Source organism: Malus sylvestris, chromosome 9, assembly GCF_916048215.2.
Source record: "Malus sylvestris chromosome 9, drMalSylv7.2, whole genome shotgun sequence".
NCBI lineage: Eukaryota > Viridiplantae > Streptophyta > Magnoliopsida > Rosales > Rosaceae > Malus > Malus sylvestris.
In genome coordinates this window covers 11,134,667-11,153,344 of record NC_062268.1, presented here as the reverse complement: position 1 = coordinate 11,153,344, position 18,678 = coordinate 11,134,667, and the positions used below count along the sequence as shown (strand labels likewise).

The 18,678-nt window shown below is 37.5% G+C and overlaps 1 protein-coding gene across 1 annotated transcript; it reads right to left on the bottom strand.

Annotated features, from left to right (window-relative positions):
* Window positions 1-9,213: 9,213 nt before the first annotated feature.
* On the bottom strand, window positions 9,214-11,943 carry LOC126583767 (wall-associated receptor kinase-like 22). Its single transcript, XM_050248284.1, has 3 exons — window positions 11,060-11,943; window positions 10,772-10,900; window positions 9,214-10,644 (listed from the first exon to the last, which is right to left on the bottom strand). The coding sequence occupies exons 1-3, from the start codon at window positions 11,898-11,900 to the stop codon at window positions 9,437-9,439; spliced, it is 2,178 nt and encodes a 725-aa protein (XP_050104241.1). The 5' UTR covers window positions 11,901-11,943; the 3' UTR covers window positions 9,214-9,436.
* Between the last annotated feature and the right edge of the window lie 6,735 nt (window positions 11,944-18,678).

The window sequence follows — 18,678 nt, the reverse complement described above, 5'->3', positions numbered from 1 at the left end:
AATGGAGACATACTTCCCACCGTTAGATTTAACTTTAATGAAATTGTGTGGTTAAGATTGTGTGACCTGTGTTTTAATTTTAACCACACAATTTCATTAAAATCAATCTAACGGTGGGGAGCGTGTCCCCATTTTTTTGAAAAAATGGGATCCTCCCCTTAAGTAATCTGCAACTTGGTTGATATCTGGATGAAATCGTCAAAATTTGATTTGTACATTTGTAAAATTAAATACAAAAATTGCAATATGTTTGAGTCTTCTTCATTTGCGGATCTCCTCAAGCCGGTTTTAAAACCTATACAACCCCCTGTTTCCTTTTCTTTTTCTTTTCTCCTACTTGCGTTTTTCCCTGCTTTTGTTCCCGATCTCTTGTCCTCCATCCCCTCTTCCTGTCCATTTCCCCAATCTGAGCCCCACATTCTGATTCCATTTCGCTCCTTCCATCTTTGTCTCTTCCCCCTTCGTTTTCGTCCCTCTTTCTCAGACCACTTCCCCCCCTCCCCTCACGCAACCACGATTTGCACTCCCATCTTCTTACCGCGGTGTGTCGCGGCTTTATTGGAAGGTGAGTAGAGCTCTTGCTTGGGTGTTCGCACCACCTTGTTCCTCGTCTTTGCCTTTATTAGTGCTCTCTCTGATGGGGTGTGTTTTCCCATCCGGTTCCTTGGTTTTGTGGGAGTGGATTTTGTGGTGTTGTTTGCAGGGTGCTAGTGTAATGGTTTCCTTCATCACCAGGGTTTTGATTGGTTGGTTCGCTGGGTAGTAGGTGATGGTGGCGTTGGAGATTTCCGACGACGGCTGGGACCATACGATTCTAGGATGTTCTAGCTTTCTCTGTGTTTGTTCTGTGCTTCACCGATGGCTTTCCCACCTAAAAAAGGGGATGTTTTTGGCTGGTGATGCCTATTACAACTATTAAAGACATGGGTGAAACATTATTTAGTAACGACCTAGAGAATAGGAGAGGTTGAACTTACTGCCACTCCCATTCCAGTTTTAAAGTGAAGAACACATCTGATACGATGGGAATATTAAGGGTAGTAATGTAAATGATGATGAGTAAGTGTTGTTAGAGTTGTTGTGAGAAGTTTGTTATACCTTACGTAGTTAATAAGTCAGGTAGTTATCTTATATGTAAATGATGGTATATATACCAAAAGTGTAACATTATTCAAGAAATGAAAATCACAATTTCATTTCTCTCTTCTCTCTATCTTTCTTACTAGATCTCTCTCTAGATTCTAACATGGTATCTATCGCCGGTGTTTAACGACCTCTGACGATCCTTCGTCTCGTTGCTTTTTCTGTGTTCTCTCATCTTGCCTCTCTCTGCGTTCTCTGTGTTCTCTCTATGCTACCAACAATGGCGGCCTCTCCTCCACCTCTCTCTGATTCTACATCGCAGCCATCTCTTACAAATTCATCAGCCTTAAATTCGTGCCCTAATTTGGTCAATTCTTCGATCACAATTCAGAACATTGGCTCGCTAGTCTCGATCAAACTGATGACTACAAACTGGATCACTTGGAGTGCCTTATTTGCACGGATCTTTCGTCGGTACAATCTCATTAGAATAATTGATGGTTTCATGATGGCACCGCCTAAGTATCTTCTTGATTCTTCAGGACATTGCACTTCAACTGTGAATCCTCAATATGTGACGTGGTTTGAGAACGATTAGAACATTCTTATCTGGATCAATTTGACACTCTTGGATTCTTTGATCCCTTACACTGTTTGTGTTACCTCTGCTCGTTATATGTGGGAAAAATTGGAGTCTCTCCTTGCGATGGCATCTCAATCACACATTCATGAACTTCGTTCTCGCCTTCGAACAATTACTAAAGGCTATTCCACTACGGCTGCTTATCTTCAACAAATTGAAAAAATCGTTGATGGTCTTGCAACTGCTGGTGCTCCGATTGATGATTCGGAACTCATATCTATTATTCTTCATGGATTACCACCTGAATAAGATGCCTTTATTGATACTATTCAGTTTCGTCTTGGTTCAACCACTATTGATGAGTTACACGACTTGTTGCTCAGTAAGGAGATTCAATTGGCAAATCGCAAGAAGGTTTCTCCATCAGTGCCATTTCAAGCTTATAATTCCTCTGCCGGCATTCTTCTTACACCACTCGGTGAATCCAATTCTTTGGCATATTATGTTCAACAGAGCTCCAATTTTAATTCTTCACAAGGCCGTGGCATGGATCGGAATTTTTCTAACCCTAGAAATTTTCAGTATCGCCCCAATAACTCTCGCTCTTACAACTCTCACCCGAATTTCTCTCGCCAAGGTCAACAGAAGAATAATCTTGGCTCCATATCCAATTTCAATAATTTCAACAGAAGAAATTCATGTCAAATTTGTCGTCAACTTGATCATGAGGCTATTGATTGTCCACATCATATGAATCCTAGTTATGGCAACAAGAATTCCTAGAAAGCTTTTCATGCTAACACTTCTTCCACCGCTCCAACATGGCTTCTTGATAGTGGCGCCAGGTCTCATATGACCAACTCTTACACAAATCTTCAAAGTCCTGAATCCTACAATGGTCCTGAGCAGGTCTACATTAGCGATGGCAAGGGTTTGCCTATTACTTACTCTAGTTCCTCTAGTCTTCATACTTATACTCATACGTTTGATTTGAACAATGTGTTGCATGTTCCTGATCTAAAACAAGATTTGATTTCTGCAAATCGATTTATAGTTGATAACTGGTGCTTCATTCATTTCTATCTTTTTCACTTCATTGTGAAGGATCTCACTTCGGGGAAAGAGCTTTTTAAAGGCCCTGTCAAAGCTGGATTTTATCCCTTTCTTGCACCCTCTGTTGCTAGAAATCATCATGCTTATGTGACCAGTACTAAATGTGAAATCTCGTCCATGGATTTCACTGTTATAATCTACGTATTTGTATTATTGAGGTTTTATATTATTTTTCGGGAATTTATATTAATTTATTTGAAATTAGGTTTTAATTAAACTAGTTATGAGGGTAGAAGTTTGGAAATTAATTATCTAAAATCCGTAGACCTTTCGAGGTCACGATTTATATTTTCGAATAGATCTCAAAGCCACAAGCACATAAGCGAAAGTAGTTTGTGAGTCCGGATTATAACGGTATAGTTATAGACATTTGAAGTTGTTCTACTAAACGATAGTTTTTAAATGAGTTAAACCCCCCACCATGTGGGAAATTGGGCCGAGGAGAGGTGAGTAATATTTGTGGACCAATCAGAAAATAAGGGGAAAAGGCAGCAACCAATCAAAGAGGGGGGGGGGGAGAAAATAAAATAATAAAAAAAATCCCAACTCTCCTTCAAAGGAATTCTCTGGAACTCTCTCTATTTTCTACTCCCAAATGATCTCATCAACTCCAAGTCTCAAGAAGGAAAAGGATTCTCAAAAACTAAAATCCCGATAATTGTAAAATATTGAGGGGGGAAGTCCACACTCTCACTCTTGCTCTGAGGTAGAGTCGCAAAGGGAGAATCTCGCTTCAATTTGCAGCGGTGGTCATCCAATTGCAACAACAACAACAACAAAGGGTGCTAGCTAGTGGTGAGTTTTTTTTTATAAATTTAGAATTCTATTGATCTGTATGATTGTGGTTGTTGATATATTTGGGTGCTGAAGAGTGAAACTGTGGGTGCTGGCAAGTGGATATTTTTGGTTGAGTAGATAAATTCATGTATGCTTGCAAGGTGTTTGATTTAATACCCAAGAGAACTTACGCTTAGTTTGTTCTATGAAATTGTTGTATGTGGATGCTGAAACTTAATTGTTAGTAAACAACCAAATGTTAATGCGGATTAAGTTCTATTATTGATAAAGTTATTAAATTGAGTTAAACCAAACCATTGTTTTGTTATATCGATTAACAAGCAAATGGTATTACCTTTTGGATTCAGAGTTCTGTTATATGATATGCATCTTTTGTTACCAAGCATCTAGACCTAAAAGGGAATTCTAGTTGAAATAACATCCTAGTTAATTTTGTGCTTATTTGAGTGATTTTGGTTGGGGTTTAAGAGTTTAGATTGTTTACTAGTATTTATATACAAATTACTAGTAAACGAACCAATTTCTCTTAATATATATATTTGCCGCATATACATGTCAAAAGGGGTGGTGGCATGAGTGAAGAGGTAGTGTTTGAAGTTGAAAACCATTAGCTTTACGTTGGTTCATTAAAGGATAGAGAAAGAAGGTTATGAAGCATAGGAATATAACCTTACGATGTTGATTGCTTAGATGAGAAATAATATGTATGGTTACTAGTATGAAAATGTGACTTGGTTTCATAAATGTGTTTTCTATGAAAATGTGATTCTTTTATAATTGGCCATCAATCTATTTTATCAAATGTGAATTGATTCATGGATTGGTAATATTTGTGAAAATGTGATTTGAAGTGCATATTGAAATGTTTATGAATTGTGTTATAAATATACATTTGAAATGTTGAGAAATGCGAGGGCTAGTAAGGGACCGTTACCCTAGTGTCACGAGGTTAGGTGACACCAAGTTTGTACCATGTAGCAATGGTACATGGATGATCCTACTTGGTTAATCCGCGTTAGGGGACCATACTGTTTGTGGATCGCGCTTGATTAATCCGCATTGGGCGATCCTTATATCCTAGGTATGGCCATACACATTTAGGGGTGATCATGTTTAGTTAATCCGCATTGGGTGATCACTTCCTAATAGTTGTAGGAGTGACTCTGCTTGGTTAATCCACATTGGGGGGTCACTACCTACTTGGTACTTTCTCAGGGGTGGCTCTGCTCGGTTGATCCGCTTTGGGGGGGGGGCACTTCCTATTTGGTAACTTGCGTAGGCTTTGGCCGAACGACGTCTTTCTAGCACTAGTTTTGAGTGTATCTGTGAATTTTGGCTTCGAGAACTTTGAGTTCGATTTAGAAAAGCCGTTGGATGTCTGTGTGACTTCTTCGGAGTTGCAAAGGTTTGGTATTAATTTCTTATGAATTATTTATATTCAAAATTTATAAACTATGATTGATGGTTGGTTTTATCATTATTGTCACATACTTTGTATTATTATCGCTCACACAAGTTTCGCAGCTTATCCAGGTTGTTGTTTGCCCGATGCACCATTTCCATGATGTAGGCACTTATTTCACATGCGATAGGTCTGGGTAATTATGAGAAACCGTTGGATATTTTGGTTCTGTTGAGTAGTCTAGAACCCGATGTTGTTGGATTTCATTGAGTGGTGGTCTGGAATCCCTTCTACTATGCGATTCCGTTGAGTGATGGTCCGGAATCATATCCTGATTTAGATTTCGTTGAGTGGTGGTCCAGAATCCCTTCTACTCTGCGATTTGGTTGAGTGATGGTCCAGAATAGTATCCTGATTTGGATTCCGTTGAGTGATGGTCCGGAATCCCCTTTGGTGCCTTGGTTTCGTTGGGTGGTCCAATATCCCCTTTTCCAGATATGTAGTCTTCTGCCGAGCTGTGTCGCTCTAGCCCCGCATTTCGACTTGTTGTATGTGTTATTGATGATGTGATGGTTGGCATTATTGATTAATGTGATTATGGAATCATGTTGGTTATGGCTATGGTAATTATGATTAGACTCGTTGAACTTTATGACTAGTAAATATAATTGAATCAATGGTTTCGAGAATCTTGTTAATTGAGTTAGAAAAGATGTTGGATTTCTGAGTGACTCTTTCGGGATTTTCTACGATTCAATTATGATTTCATAAGGTATGAATTTAGAAGATATGGAAATAATTGTTGTTACTTTGATCTAATTAATTAATTAATGCGGCTAGAGAATGGTTTTGTGTTTCGTCGATTCTTAAATATGATGTATGTTGTGAATTGCGATATCATGATGAGACATAATGATTTATATGTTGGATAGGAGAGAAATCATGTTTTCATGAGGGTTGGTTATGTAGCCTGAGTCCAGGAATTACATGTTATCAGGTTAGAATAAATGTTTGAGGAATGCTATGCTTTTCTACTTGAACTTAGTGGAATAAATGACTGATTTTGTGATAAGTGAACTATGAATGGCTTGATCCCTATTGAGGGTACGTAGGCAGTCTAACGAGGAGGTTAGATGCAGCCATAAAGTAAACGAAAAATTACTTTGAAATTCGATTCTCGAGTTGTGATTTGCCATATTCCGGAGGCAGGATATGTGAGATATATGAGTATTTGGTGACGTCACATGTCGATCCTGGACGTATGTCAGGATCGGGGCGTGACACTAAAGCTTCTCAGGCATCTGGCATCAACGTTTAGGCCATCCATCCTTCAAGATTTTAAATAAACTAGCTTCAAAGTCTAGTATCTCTCTTTCATATAGGATAAATAAATTTGTGTGCTCCAGTTGTGCTTTAGGTAAATGTTCTCGAAAATCATTTACTTATGTTTCTTGTAACACAAGCAAACCTCTTGAGCTATTGCACACTGATGTATAGGGTCATGCGCCCATTTCTTCTGTCAATGGATATCGGTATTATCTTCTCTTGGTTGATGATTTTACTAAGTATTCTTGGTTCTTTCCATTGAAGTACAAATCTAAAGTTTTCAATACATTTGTTCATTTCAAATCAGTGGTTGAAAACATGTTGGGATTTAAGGTTATTACTTTGCGATCTGACTCTGGTAGTGAATTTGTCAATCACAACTTCTCTGATTTCTTTAAAACACATGGGATCTCGCATCAACTCAGCTGCCCTCATACTCCAAAATAAAATGGTTGTGTTGAACGAAAGCACATGCATTTAGTTGAAACTGCCCGGACTATTCTTGCAGAATCTCAAGTACCTCATATCTATTGGGTTGAAACATTTTCAACAGCTCTTTATCTCATCAATCGAATGCCCATTGGTGGTAAACCCTCTCCTTGGGAACTCTTATTTCATAAACCACCAGATTACACAACTCTCAAGGTCTTTAGTTGTAGGTGCTTTCCTTGGTTAAAACCTTACACATTCTCTAAGCTTGATCCTAAAAGTAAACCTTGTGTATTTTTGGGATATAGCCTAAATCACAAAGGTTATAGATGCTTGGATGCTCACACTGGGAAAATTTATATTTCCAGACATGTAATCTTTGATGAACATACATTTCCATTTCATCATAACCAATCCACTGTGAGTCATCTTCCTCCAATTCAACCTATTTCCAATTCCCCATCAATCCCAACCTTATTAACCTTTACTCATTCCTTTACACCTTCATCATCATCTGCTTTATTAAACTCACCCTCACAATCCAATTCCTTATCTACCTTACCTACTATTTGACTTTCAGATCCCTTACCTACCTCATCCCCAACTCACCCTCATCCTTCTATCACTAATATTCATCCTATTACCACTGGGTCTAAGTCTGGCATTTTCAAACCTAAGGCTCTTTTAGCAACTAAACATCCTCTCCCATCTCATATATCTCCTGATTACATACCTTCCACATATCTTCAAGCATCTAAACATTTGCACTGGAGGCAAGCTATGCAGGAAGAGTTCAATGATCTACTTCAAACTGGTACATGGTCTTTGGTACCTCTTGATTCCTCTTAAAACTTGGTAGGGTGTAAATGGGTTTTCCGTATTAAAAGAAAGCCTGATGGTTCAGTTGACAAGTACAAAGCCGTCTTGTTGCTAAAGGATTTCATCAGCAACAAGTACTGGATTACAATGAAACCTTTAGTCTGGTTGCAAAACCAGTTACCATTCGACTTCTCTTAACCCTAGCAGCTAAATTTGGTTGGTTTATCAATTAGTTAGATGTTAGTAATGCATTTCTGCATGGAAATCTCATTGAGTTTGTTTTCATGGTTCAATCTCCCGGGTTTGAAGATCCTGCTCAACCACAACATGTTTGTAAATTGCACAAGTCTCTGTATGGCCTAAAACATGCTCCCAGAGCTTGGTATGCCAAGTTAATAGCTACATTACACTCTATTGGATTCTCTGGCTCTCAAAATGACCATTCTTTATTTGTCAAGAAAGATGCTTCAGTGGTATATGTCTTGGTGTATGTTGATGATATTTTAGTTACAGGATCAGATTCTGCAGCATGTAAAACTGTGATTTCTCAACTCTGTGAGTTATTTCCTATTAAGGATTTGGGATCACTTCATTATTTTTTAGGCATTGAGGTCAAGAGATCTTCCAAGGGTGTATTCATATCTTAAACTAAATAAATTCTAGATTTTCTCAAGAAGGCACACATGGAGGGTGCTAAACCCTGTGTCACTCCACTAAGCACAGCTAAATTGGATCACTCTTCTCCATTACTGTCCAATCTAGATGAATACAGATCCTTAGTTGGAGGGCTTCAATACTTAACTTGGACTCGACCAGATTTGTCCTTTGCAGTAAATCTTGTCTGTCAGTTCATGCAATGTCCACGAGAATCTCATTTCCAGGCTATTAAACGCATTTTTAGATATTTGAAGGGCACTATTTCTATTGTTCTCTGGTTTCCAAAATGTTCTGCATCTCTTAGTATTCATAGATTTTCATATGCATATTGGGCAGGTTGTACTATTGATTGGCGTTCCACATGTGGTTTATGTATTTTTCTAGGTGATTCACTTATCAATTGGAGTGCTAAGAAACAACCCACCGTGGCTAGATCATCAACTGAAGCAGAATATCGATCTTTAGCTACCACTGCTGCTGAGTTAACTTGGATTTGCAAATTGTTAGTCGATATTGGTCTCGTTCTTCCCTGTCCTCCTAAACTTTGGTGTAACAATATATCTGCTATATCTCTAGCTAAGAATCCCTTTTTTCATGCTTGAACCAAGCATGTGGAGATTGACTACCACTTCATTCGGGAAAAAGTCTTGGCAAATTCTATCACAAGGCACTTTGTATGTACATAGGACCAAACTGCAGATATTTGCACTAAAGCATTATCCAAGGATCAGTTTCTTCTTCTCCGAGACAAACTTTCTCTTCGGCTACCTTAGCTCAGTTTAAGGGGGGATATTAAGGGTAGTAATGTAAATGATGCTGAGTAAGTGTTGTTAGAGTTGTGAGAAGTTTGTTATACCTTAGTTAATAAGTTAGGTAGTTATTCTATATGTAAATGATGGTATATATACCAAAAGTGTAACATTATTCAAGAAATGAAAATCACAATTTCATTTCTCTCTTCTCTCTACCTTTCTTACTGGATCTCTCTCTAGATTCTAACAGGGAACACCAATTATATATTAACAAGCTAGGTTGACATAAGCCACAACAGATTGCTATCCACTTCCAGTTGCCGCACCTTAAATTAACCTCCAAACTACCATACTGCACGATCAAGCTCAAAATATTCGAAAGAAAAAAGATGTTACAATGTGAAAGATTCATATAAGAAAGGGATGGAAAGTTGAAATTATAGACACATTGTTTTCATTAGAAGAAATAATTCCTTACAATGACTTGAAGGACAATAGTGGTTGTACATCCAATGAAGAGCCTGTGCCACTATCCATACAAGAAGCTGTTGATATAGAAACAACATCCCAAGGCTCGGTTATTTCACTTCGAACATAATGAACTTCTGCAAAATTTTGTTGCACATTAGAAAATTTAACTGACAATTGAATTGCCTCCAACTCCGCTGCTACTTCTTTCATGGTAGGTCGTTTCTTCCCATTCAAATTCAAGCACCTCTGTGCAAGGTTAGCAACTGCCATAATCTCGTCTTTCACAGCCTCCTTCATTACTCGAGCATGAAGAATATCAAATAGACGATTCTCCTCCATAGAAAGAAGGAAATAAGTTGCTAGGCTTCTGCTTTCTTGTGAACTCAAAACTGAAACTGGTTTTTCTCCTGTCAAGAGCTCCGCAAGGACCACTCCAAAGCTATAAACATCACTCTTCTCTGTAAATTGGCTAGATTGGAAGTACTCTGGGTCCAGATAACCAAATGTTCCATGTACTCGTGTCGTAAGGTGAGTTTGATCAATGGCAACTGATCTTGAAGTCCCAAAGTCTGCTACTTTGGCTCTGTATTTTTCATCCAAGAGTATGTTAGAAGACTTGATGTCGCGGTGGTAAATGGGAAAGGAAGCTGCTGAATGTAAGTAGGAAAGAGCTCCTGCAACTTCGATGGAAACTCGCAACCTCATTTCCCATGTGAGGGGGAACTCTTCATTTTGGTGGTGAATATACTGAGAAAGTGTTCCATTGAGTATGAATTCATAAACCAAAAGGGGAACTTCGGTCTCTAAACAACACCCCAATAGTTTAACCACATTCCTGTGGGAAATTTGTGAAAGAATGACAATTTCATTAATGAACTGCCCAACTTCACCTCCAGCAACTATTTTCGATTTCTTGACAGCAACTATTCTTCCGTCCGCCAGCATTCCTTTATAAACAGTACCTTGGCCTCCCTGACCAAGAATTCTGTCTGCACTAAAATTGTCTGTGGCTTTCTCTAACTCCTTGGAATTGAACAACTTAATCTTCTCAACATTGACTTCACCTGAAGATAATTGTTGTTTCAACAATAGACCACCATTCTGCTTAAAAAACTTCTCTTTGCGTTTAGTATTTTTTCTTTTCTTTATGACTTTGCGCAACCACCATGCACCAACTAGTAGAAACAATAGTCCAAGAACACTGCTGGTAACTGAGTAGGTCAATAAAACAAGAAAGGACACAAAACTTTTGTCAAGAACGTTTCAGGTTCAGTTTTTAAATTTAGTTCATCAATAATAAAATGATATCGTAGTTTATGATAGTGCAGGAGCATATACCTATAATGGCCAGCTTAACTCGTGACTGTCGTGGATCAAGGAATACACACCGATAACTCCCGGGATAATTAATACAAATGCCGGGAATGCATCTGTTGAAGTGGACTGGATCCTCACATTCATCGATATCTAAAATTTAATTGCAAGAGATCATTTAGCTAAGGATCCTTGTGCCTGAAGACTTATTCTTATTGCCACATAAAAGTGGTTTAAATACTAATAAATCTATCGTATTGAAGACGTCAAAAAGAAATTCAAATTAAGGACAATTGTAGCTAGAGGTTTTACCTTCACATCCATGAATAAGATAGGGGTTTCCTTGGAAGCCCTTTGGGCAGAAGCAATTACCACCGGAGCAATCCATGTTCTTATCAATATCTGTCGAATTTGTCGTTCCATTTATATTGAAAGTCGTATTGCTAAAAAACTTCCATTCCAGAACTATAGGGACATTGTCCATGTGACCAATGTCTGAAATATTTGTTGAATCTGATGTAAACCAATCTTGGTCTACTAGGAAAGCATACTTGCATAATTTTGCTCTCTCCGCATTTGTTATTTCACCGAAACTAGTACGGAAGGTGCTAAGAGACGAAGGAATGGTGGTCTGGCAGCAATTCAGCCCACTGCAACTGTTATTTCCTAAAGCATTACTAGTATCGTCCCATATGGACAAGCAGCCTCCAATTGTTGATCCGGATAAGGATGTCATCAAGCCAATTCCTCCACAACTCATTGAAGTGAATCTGTTCTTCTGGGAGAACACAAAAGGGCTTCCCTCTAAGTTTGCTGTCTGGCGGCCTGATGGCTTGTGACTGCAATTGGAGAAGGTAACAGGGCTCGCCACCTTTAGTGTGCCTTCAATATTGATTTCGAGCACCTCTAGACCGGTAGAGTTCGAGAAAGGTTTTGGAGGGCTGGTGGAGTTGTCGCAGATTATTTGGAACCAATCATCAAGGTAACAACCGGTTCCAATTCCAAAAGGATACGGGATTTGATCGACTTGACCACAATACGATGGACAACCAGGCATTGATACGGGTGCTATTAATGTTGTTGCTATTTCCACCGCAGTCATAGACCACAAGAACAAAGTAATATGAAGTAGAAACCGGCCGACGGTGTCCATTTTTGCTTCTTTCTTCCTCTCTTTAGTCACCTCTTTGTCTTGTAAGAAGTTTGGATTTTAAGGGTGGTATCCAATTTGAAGCTAACTTATACTTTTCAAATGAGTGTAATTAAATTAGATAATACTTAAAAACAAAAATATTGGATCCAATCAAAGTACCAAACAATCATTTTCAAGTATGAAACCTTCTCAACTACCCATGATAAAGCTAAAAGAAAACACTGTTAGGAAGGTGCAGAGATAGTTCTTGTTACCTTAGAAAAGTATTTTCGAAGGTTCGTCCATAAATTTTGCAGTCAAGTCGCTCAAGTCCACAACAGTACGTACAAGTTATCAAAGCTTATTAATTTAATTTCAAAACAAGAAAAACCAAACACACCCGGACCTAGAGGCTAAAGTGAAATAGAATGTAAAGCAACACCGCAGATTTATGGGCACTTCTTGGCTCCCTTCCCATGAATGAGCCTGTTTGGACCCATATTTGACGGACCTGGCTTCTCTTATTTTATGTGGTTACGGTTAAGCTACGTCAACATTTTATATCACTATTGCTTTTTATCTTATTATCTCTATAAAAAAATCAATATAAAATGTTGACGTGGCTTAACCGTAACCACATAAAATAAGAGAAGCCGGGTCCATATTTGACACCTTCTACATGGCATGTCATCACCTTGAATAGAGTAATAATTACTCAAGTCAGCCATGATATTCAAGGAGGAAATTGATTGCAAAAATATTGAAGACAAAGAAGCCAAGTATATTTTGAATTTGTAACGAAAGTTAGTCAAAGATGAGGAGGAAATCAAGAGAAGACATTAAGAATTGGATGCTCTCAACCAACCCATTCAACTTATCTTTTTAGTTTCTTTGCACCCTGCGTGCTTTTATCTCATTTTTATTATTCAAAATGTAACCTATTCCCGCAAATAATTTTTTAGCACCTAGCTTAATTCTTTTTTCTTCACTTAGAGTAAAAATAATTTTCGCGCACTTTGAATAATTTTTTTTTATCGCAATTTACTTCCTCGTGATTTATTTTCTTACAATTTATTTTTTTGCAATTTACGTTCTTGCATATTGTTTTATTGCAATTAGAGTATTGTAACGTACAGAAAGAAATCAAAACCAAAGCGCAGTCAAAATCATGAACTTCTCTTTACTCGCTTAGCCTTAGCTGCAAGTTGGCACACCCGCACACACACTAGAACCAAGATCCCCAAATTCTCGGTAGCCGAGACTGATTTCAGACGAACATAGCCATTCCTCGTTCTTGCAAATAAAAATTTGACACATAGTAAAGGTACTCATCAAATACACATAGAAAAATTATGCACACATGTCAAACTGTGATTGTTAAGAATGAAAAGACCGAAGGAGCCAAATATTTTCCTCCAATTACAATGGAAAGCTCTTCCACGGTGCATAAGACCCTGGTTATTTAGGCCAGGAAGGGAATTATTCGTTTCGTTGGTCAGGACTTCTGTTATGGTTCCTAGTATGGAAACATTACAGTATGAAAATTAAGTAGCCGCCAGCAGCCGGACTTGACCACTATAAGATGACCTTCTGCATACTATTTTTACAGTGAATGTATTTTCTATCTTAAATATGAGATGATCTATGACTTGGGTGATCAAGTCAGCGGGGTTGCATTGTTAATTTGTTATAACATTAAGTGCTAATTAATGACCACCCAGGTTTACCAAGGACGTTTAATTGAACTTTTGAAGGGGCCCGCTGAAGAAGCACCACGTACATTTCCAAGTGTATAATGTTTTCATACACTACAAAAAATATGGGCACTGCACATAAAAAGTTATTTGTGCCCTATGAGACCTAAGGGTACCAACATAGGTGCCCACTGATCAATAGCAACACTGCAGCAACTAACACATTATTTGTGCCCTCTATGGGCGTGTCCTTTGATTATCGAGCACAATATGGTGTTGGTGCTAAAAAAGGTAAGCACAAATAAAAGTGTTTTTGTGCCTCAGTTCTGACAAAGCTGTCAGATGACTTTACCCATCTATGTTTGAACCTTTGCACAATTTTTATCATTTTGCCCAGCAAGATATATATTTTTAAATTAAAAACTATAAAATTTTCAAAATTCAAAATAGCCTACAAACTGAGATTGAGGCTAAACAAAAAAATTAATTTTTTTCATAAATTAAAATAGCCCACAAGCATCTAGAATATTACAATTTACAAAGATATTCAAAATCATCCATCAAAATATATATTAACAAAACTATAACTTTACAATTTTATACCAGTTAAAAAAATAAATAAATAAAACAACTGAAAACAAACATTTATAGACAATCGCATCTTTCGAGAAAGCTTTGCACTTCACCCCTTCTTTGCTCCTCCGCAAACATTTATGGACACTTGCATCTTTCCCCCAAAATACATGAAAACAATAACTAGTATGTGCAATGGAAGTTGTGTAACGAACCGTCTCAAAAAATTATGATTTTTATAATTTTAAAATGTGAAATTACGAAAAATGCCTTCGAGGCAAAGACGATGACTTTTGTTGACCGTCTTGTATGTCACATAAGAATCATTTTTTGGTGTATTTGGATAGTACTCGTTGCTACGAATGCGTGGGCGTAAACGGAACGTGATTTGGAGTTATAACGAAAGAGATATTAACGTTTAAAGTTGGGGGCATTTTAGTAAATTGATTATTTTCTAGAAAGCTCCAGATTTCTAGAGCAAAATCTGGAAAGCCACGTGCGTGGCCCAAATTGAATGAAAGAAGAAACAGACGGTTAGGAGAAGAGATAAAGGAGAGAAAGGAGAGAAAGGAGGGGCGGGAAGCCCAATCAGATAGAAGAGAGAAAGTGACCAATTAGAGAGGAGAGAAAGGAGGGGAAGTGAGAGAGAGGAGAAGCACTGGATCACCCTTGACCCGGTTCCTCCCCGCCACCCAACCCAATTTTCTTGTCTTCTCCGACAATTTTTTGTCGGTTTTTCAGTAAATCACGCCATCTAACCACCTAGAACCAACTCCACAGCCTTCCTTCTTCAGGTTTCACACCAAAATCGAAGGAAATAAGCCCTATTTCATGGAGTTCAAAGTCGTCAGCTCCGATGGCAACCCCGTGAGTTCCTAGGCGGCGATCTGCCATTTCTGAATGCAATCCCATCGATCCCCACCAGCAAACAACTTCCCTTGAGCTCAAGAACAATTCTCAATCATTGGTTGGAGCGTCAGAGTCGATTTGAGGACGAATCAAGAAACACCATTTTTAGGGTTTCTGACTGGTTCTAGTGAAAATGGGGCTTTTCCCGGCCAAATTGGCCTTAGTCTCAGGTATGAAACTTGTTCCTCTCATCGAGATCTTCCTTCCTGTAAAATTTGAGAATTTTTAGAGTTGTTGGATTTTCCGGCGAGTTAGGGTGGCCGACCGCCACACGCGGCGGTGCATGGAGGAAAAACCCGAGGTTCCTCGACGTGCCAAATCCGAATCCGCCATCCGTTTTCCAAAATTATAACGTTTAAGTAGAGCTTTACTAAAAGGTCCCTGTTTGTGTTTAGGCGTGTTAGTGGGAAATGATTACATCCTCGATAGTTCAAGCGACTTCAGGCAATGGAAAAACTAGTGAGTGGATCCCTTCTTAACTATATTTTTATAAATCATTAACCTAGCATGCATTACATATTTCATGCATTGAATATGCTTTATATTATGTTTTCCAGACTTCTATAATTACTATTTATCAAAATTATGTTTTATTAAAGAGAATGAATTATTGGTTTTGCATATATTGGTTTCTATGGTTTTTTAATATAATTTATATTACGAATTTACAAATATGGTGGATTTATGGATATGGATTTATTATGGTTATGAAGATGATTCGAGCTTTGATACAAGTTTTGAGATATGTTTTTGATACTTACCTAGTGGGTTATCATACTTACAAGTTTTGAGATATGCGGATGTGTCGTATGATAACCCACTAGTAAACTCTTCAGTTGTTGTTTCAACAGAAACCAAATTGATAGGGTATTGTTTTGTCCTACCCGGGTATGCCCATGCTAGCAACACACATCCTTGAGGTGCACGTATGCATCCGTTACTGGAAGGTAATGCATAGCCAAGGTGAACATCAACAACAGTAGTAAGAATGTACTGATTATCAATAGAATGAGGTATGCGCCCGACATTAACATGTTGTCATGGACATCGAGCTGGAGGATTCATACTGGAATTTGATGTTGTAATGTTTGAAGCAATAAATGAATGTGATACTGGAGATTCGGTTCTAATTCTAACTCTGCGACGTCGCATGTTCCCCATTCTCAATGATGCAGAACTTGATCAAATTCAAAAGAAGCACAAGTGTATGAAGCAACCTTGTAATTTTCCATAGACAAATTAGTAAAGGAGTGCGGACGTTTTATACTAGAATAAAGGCACAAATCCATAATTGTGCCAACATATTCTTTTGCTATTTGGGAAGTAGAGTGATTTATTATTTATTAATATTTACTGGACACAATTTCTAACATTAATGTCATAAAAAGGAATTTATAATTATTAAGTCATTTGTCAATCTAAAGACCCATTACACCTTTGTACGGAAAGTAGAGTGATTTATTATTTATTAATATTTACTGGACACAATTTTTAACATTAGTGTCATAAAAAGGAATTTATAATTATTAAGTCATTTGTCTATCTGAAGACCCACTACACCTTTGTATGGTTGAATAGATCGATGATCCTAAGGACACAATTTTTGGTTATGTGTCACTAAGTATCAAAAACATACCTGTAGGAAGATAACAATCTAAAAAACAGTTGAAAAGATAAGAATCTAACAAACATTCATTGCAGATGGAAATGATCCATTGTAAATCTAAAACACGCCACTTAGAACTACGGTCTAGTGGTATTTTTCTTTATTTGTAAGTGAGAGGTCTGAGATTCAATTCTCGCCAAAAATGAATTTGAACAACATTATTGCTAACTTATTTTGAGGCTAAAACATTGCACAGTAATAAACAGCTCCATACCATTATTTACCACAATTTTATAAATTTAATTTTTTGGTGTGCTAGAGGTAAAGACAAACGAAAAAAAACACATATAGTGTTGCTAACAAATTTTTTTTATAGACACAAAATGTTTTTTGTGCCCATCTTCAGTAAAAATGTTGTCATCTGATCCCACTCGGCACAATTTCCGTGCCCATTACTGTTTTGCGTCTTTTTTTTTTTTTTTTTTTACATTGGGCCCTCTATGGAATGGGAACTGTTTCAACCTTTGGGTGGTTAAACAGACACAAAATTCTTATTTGTGTCATTCGTTTTACACCCAAAGCTCATTTTTCTTGTAGTGATAATGATATATGAGTTGGTCGATCATTAAGGTTTCGCCATGGCATGCACGAAACCATCATCAGTAGTTTCTGGACATGGAATAAATCTTCAAACATATTGCCCGAGTAATGCGCTGTTAGATTTTAGTGGAACACAAAGGGAAAGATGTTAGTTTCTCAATGGAACCTTTCCTATTGCGAAGTTCAAACCTAAAGTCTAATACGTGGATAATATAAATTAGGTGTTGTTAAGCAAGTGTGACCGTTGAGCTTCAAATGTAGGCCTATGCTTTGATACCATGAAGTAAGTTAATATTCCACTATAAAATTAATTGACAACATAAGAAATAGCCAGACTCATGCAAGATTTGGTAAACTTCTAATGTAAGACATTTATTCGCTTCCTCGCACTCAGAACTTTAGATTGAAAATAATTAAGAAGCATACAAGTAGGGCACTTACTTTTGTAGTTTGTGTGGAAATATGCACATATACATTTTAAAATCTACCTGCCATGCTTGACCAGTCGATTTGCCCTAACTTCCTTGTAGATACAAAGTAAAATAAATAAATAGTCAGAGGATTATAGTCCAAAAGAGCATATGTAATTTTCTAAGATAGCAAATGAAACATACAATAACGTTTTCTTCACCAACACCACCTTAATGCTCAAGTTTCATTTTGAACAAGTTGTTTCTGACATTTGAATGGCCTCCAACTCGGTTGTAACTTCTCTCGTTATAGGGCGATTTCTTCCATTCATATTCAAACATCTTACAACGTCAAATAGACGATCTTCTTGCATCCAAGTAGTGAAATATGTGACAAGACTTTGTGTAATCCTTATCTCCTTGCCGTGACCTTGTTATTGCTCGAATTGGTTTTTGTCCAGTCAAGAGATCGACAAGGACGATTCCAAAGCTATACACATCACTTTTCTCCGTAAATCAATTTAGGAAATATGCGAGATCCACGTAACCAAATGTACCATTAGCATGTGCTGTCAAATGAGTTTGGTCGCTAGAAATTGATCTTGAAGCTCCAAATCAGCAACTTTTGCTCTGTATTTTCATCCAAAAGTATGTTGGAAGATTTGATGTCCCTGTGTAATATAAAGTTTTCAGGCAGTGAAATATAAATCTAATCCCATATAACCATTTTCTCAGATGTTGATGCTAAAATCTGGGGATTTAGTTCGATCAGAGGCTAGTTAGGAACAGGGTAATTCTATAACTTTAACATAGAAGTTTTGTTTGGGGTGTTTTGTTGCGAGTATAAATCTCATGTTGTCTTTAGCCTTCAACAATATCAAGATCAACAATGTGAAACACATGTTGTCTTTAGCTTTCAACAAAGCTCATTTCACATATTGCCTTATCAAGCCACATTAAGAAACAAAGTTTTAGCTTTAACTGTAACGGACTTGTAGTTCAGTTGG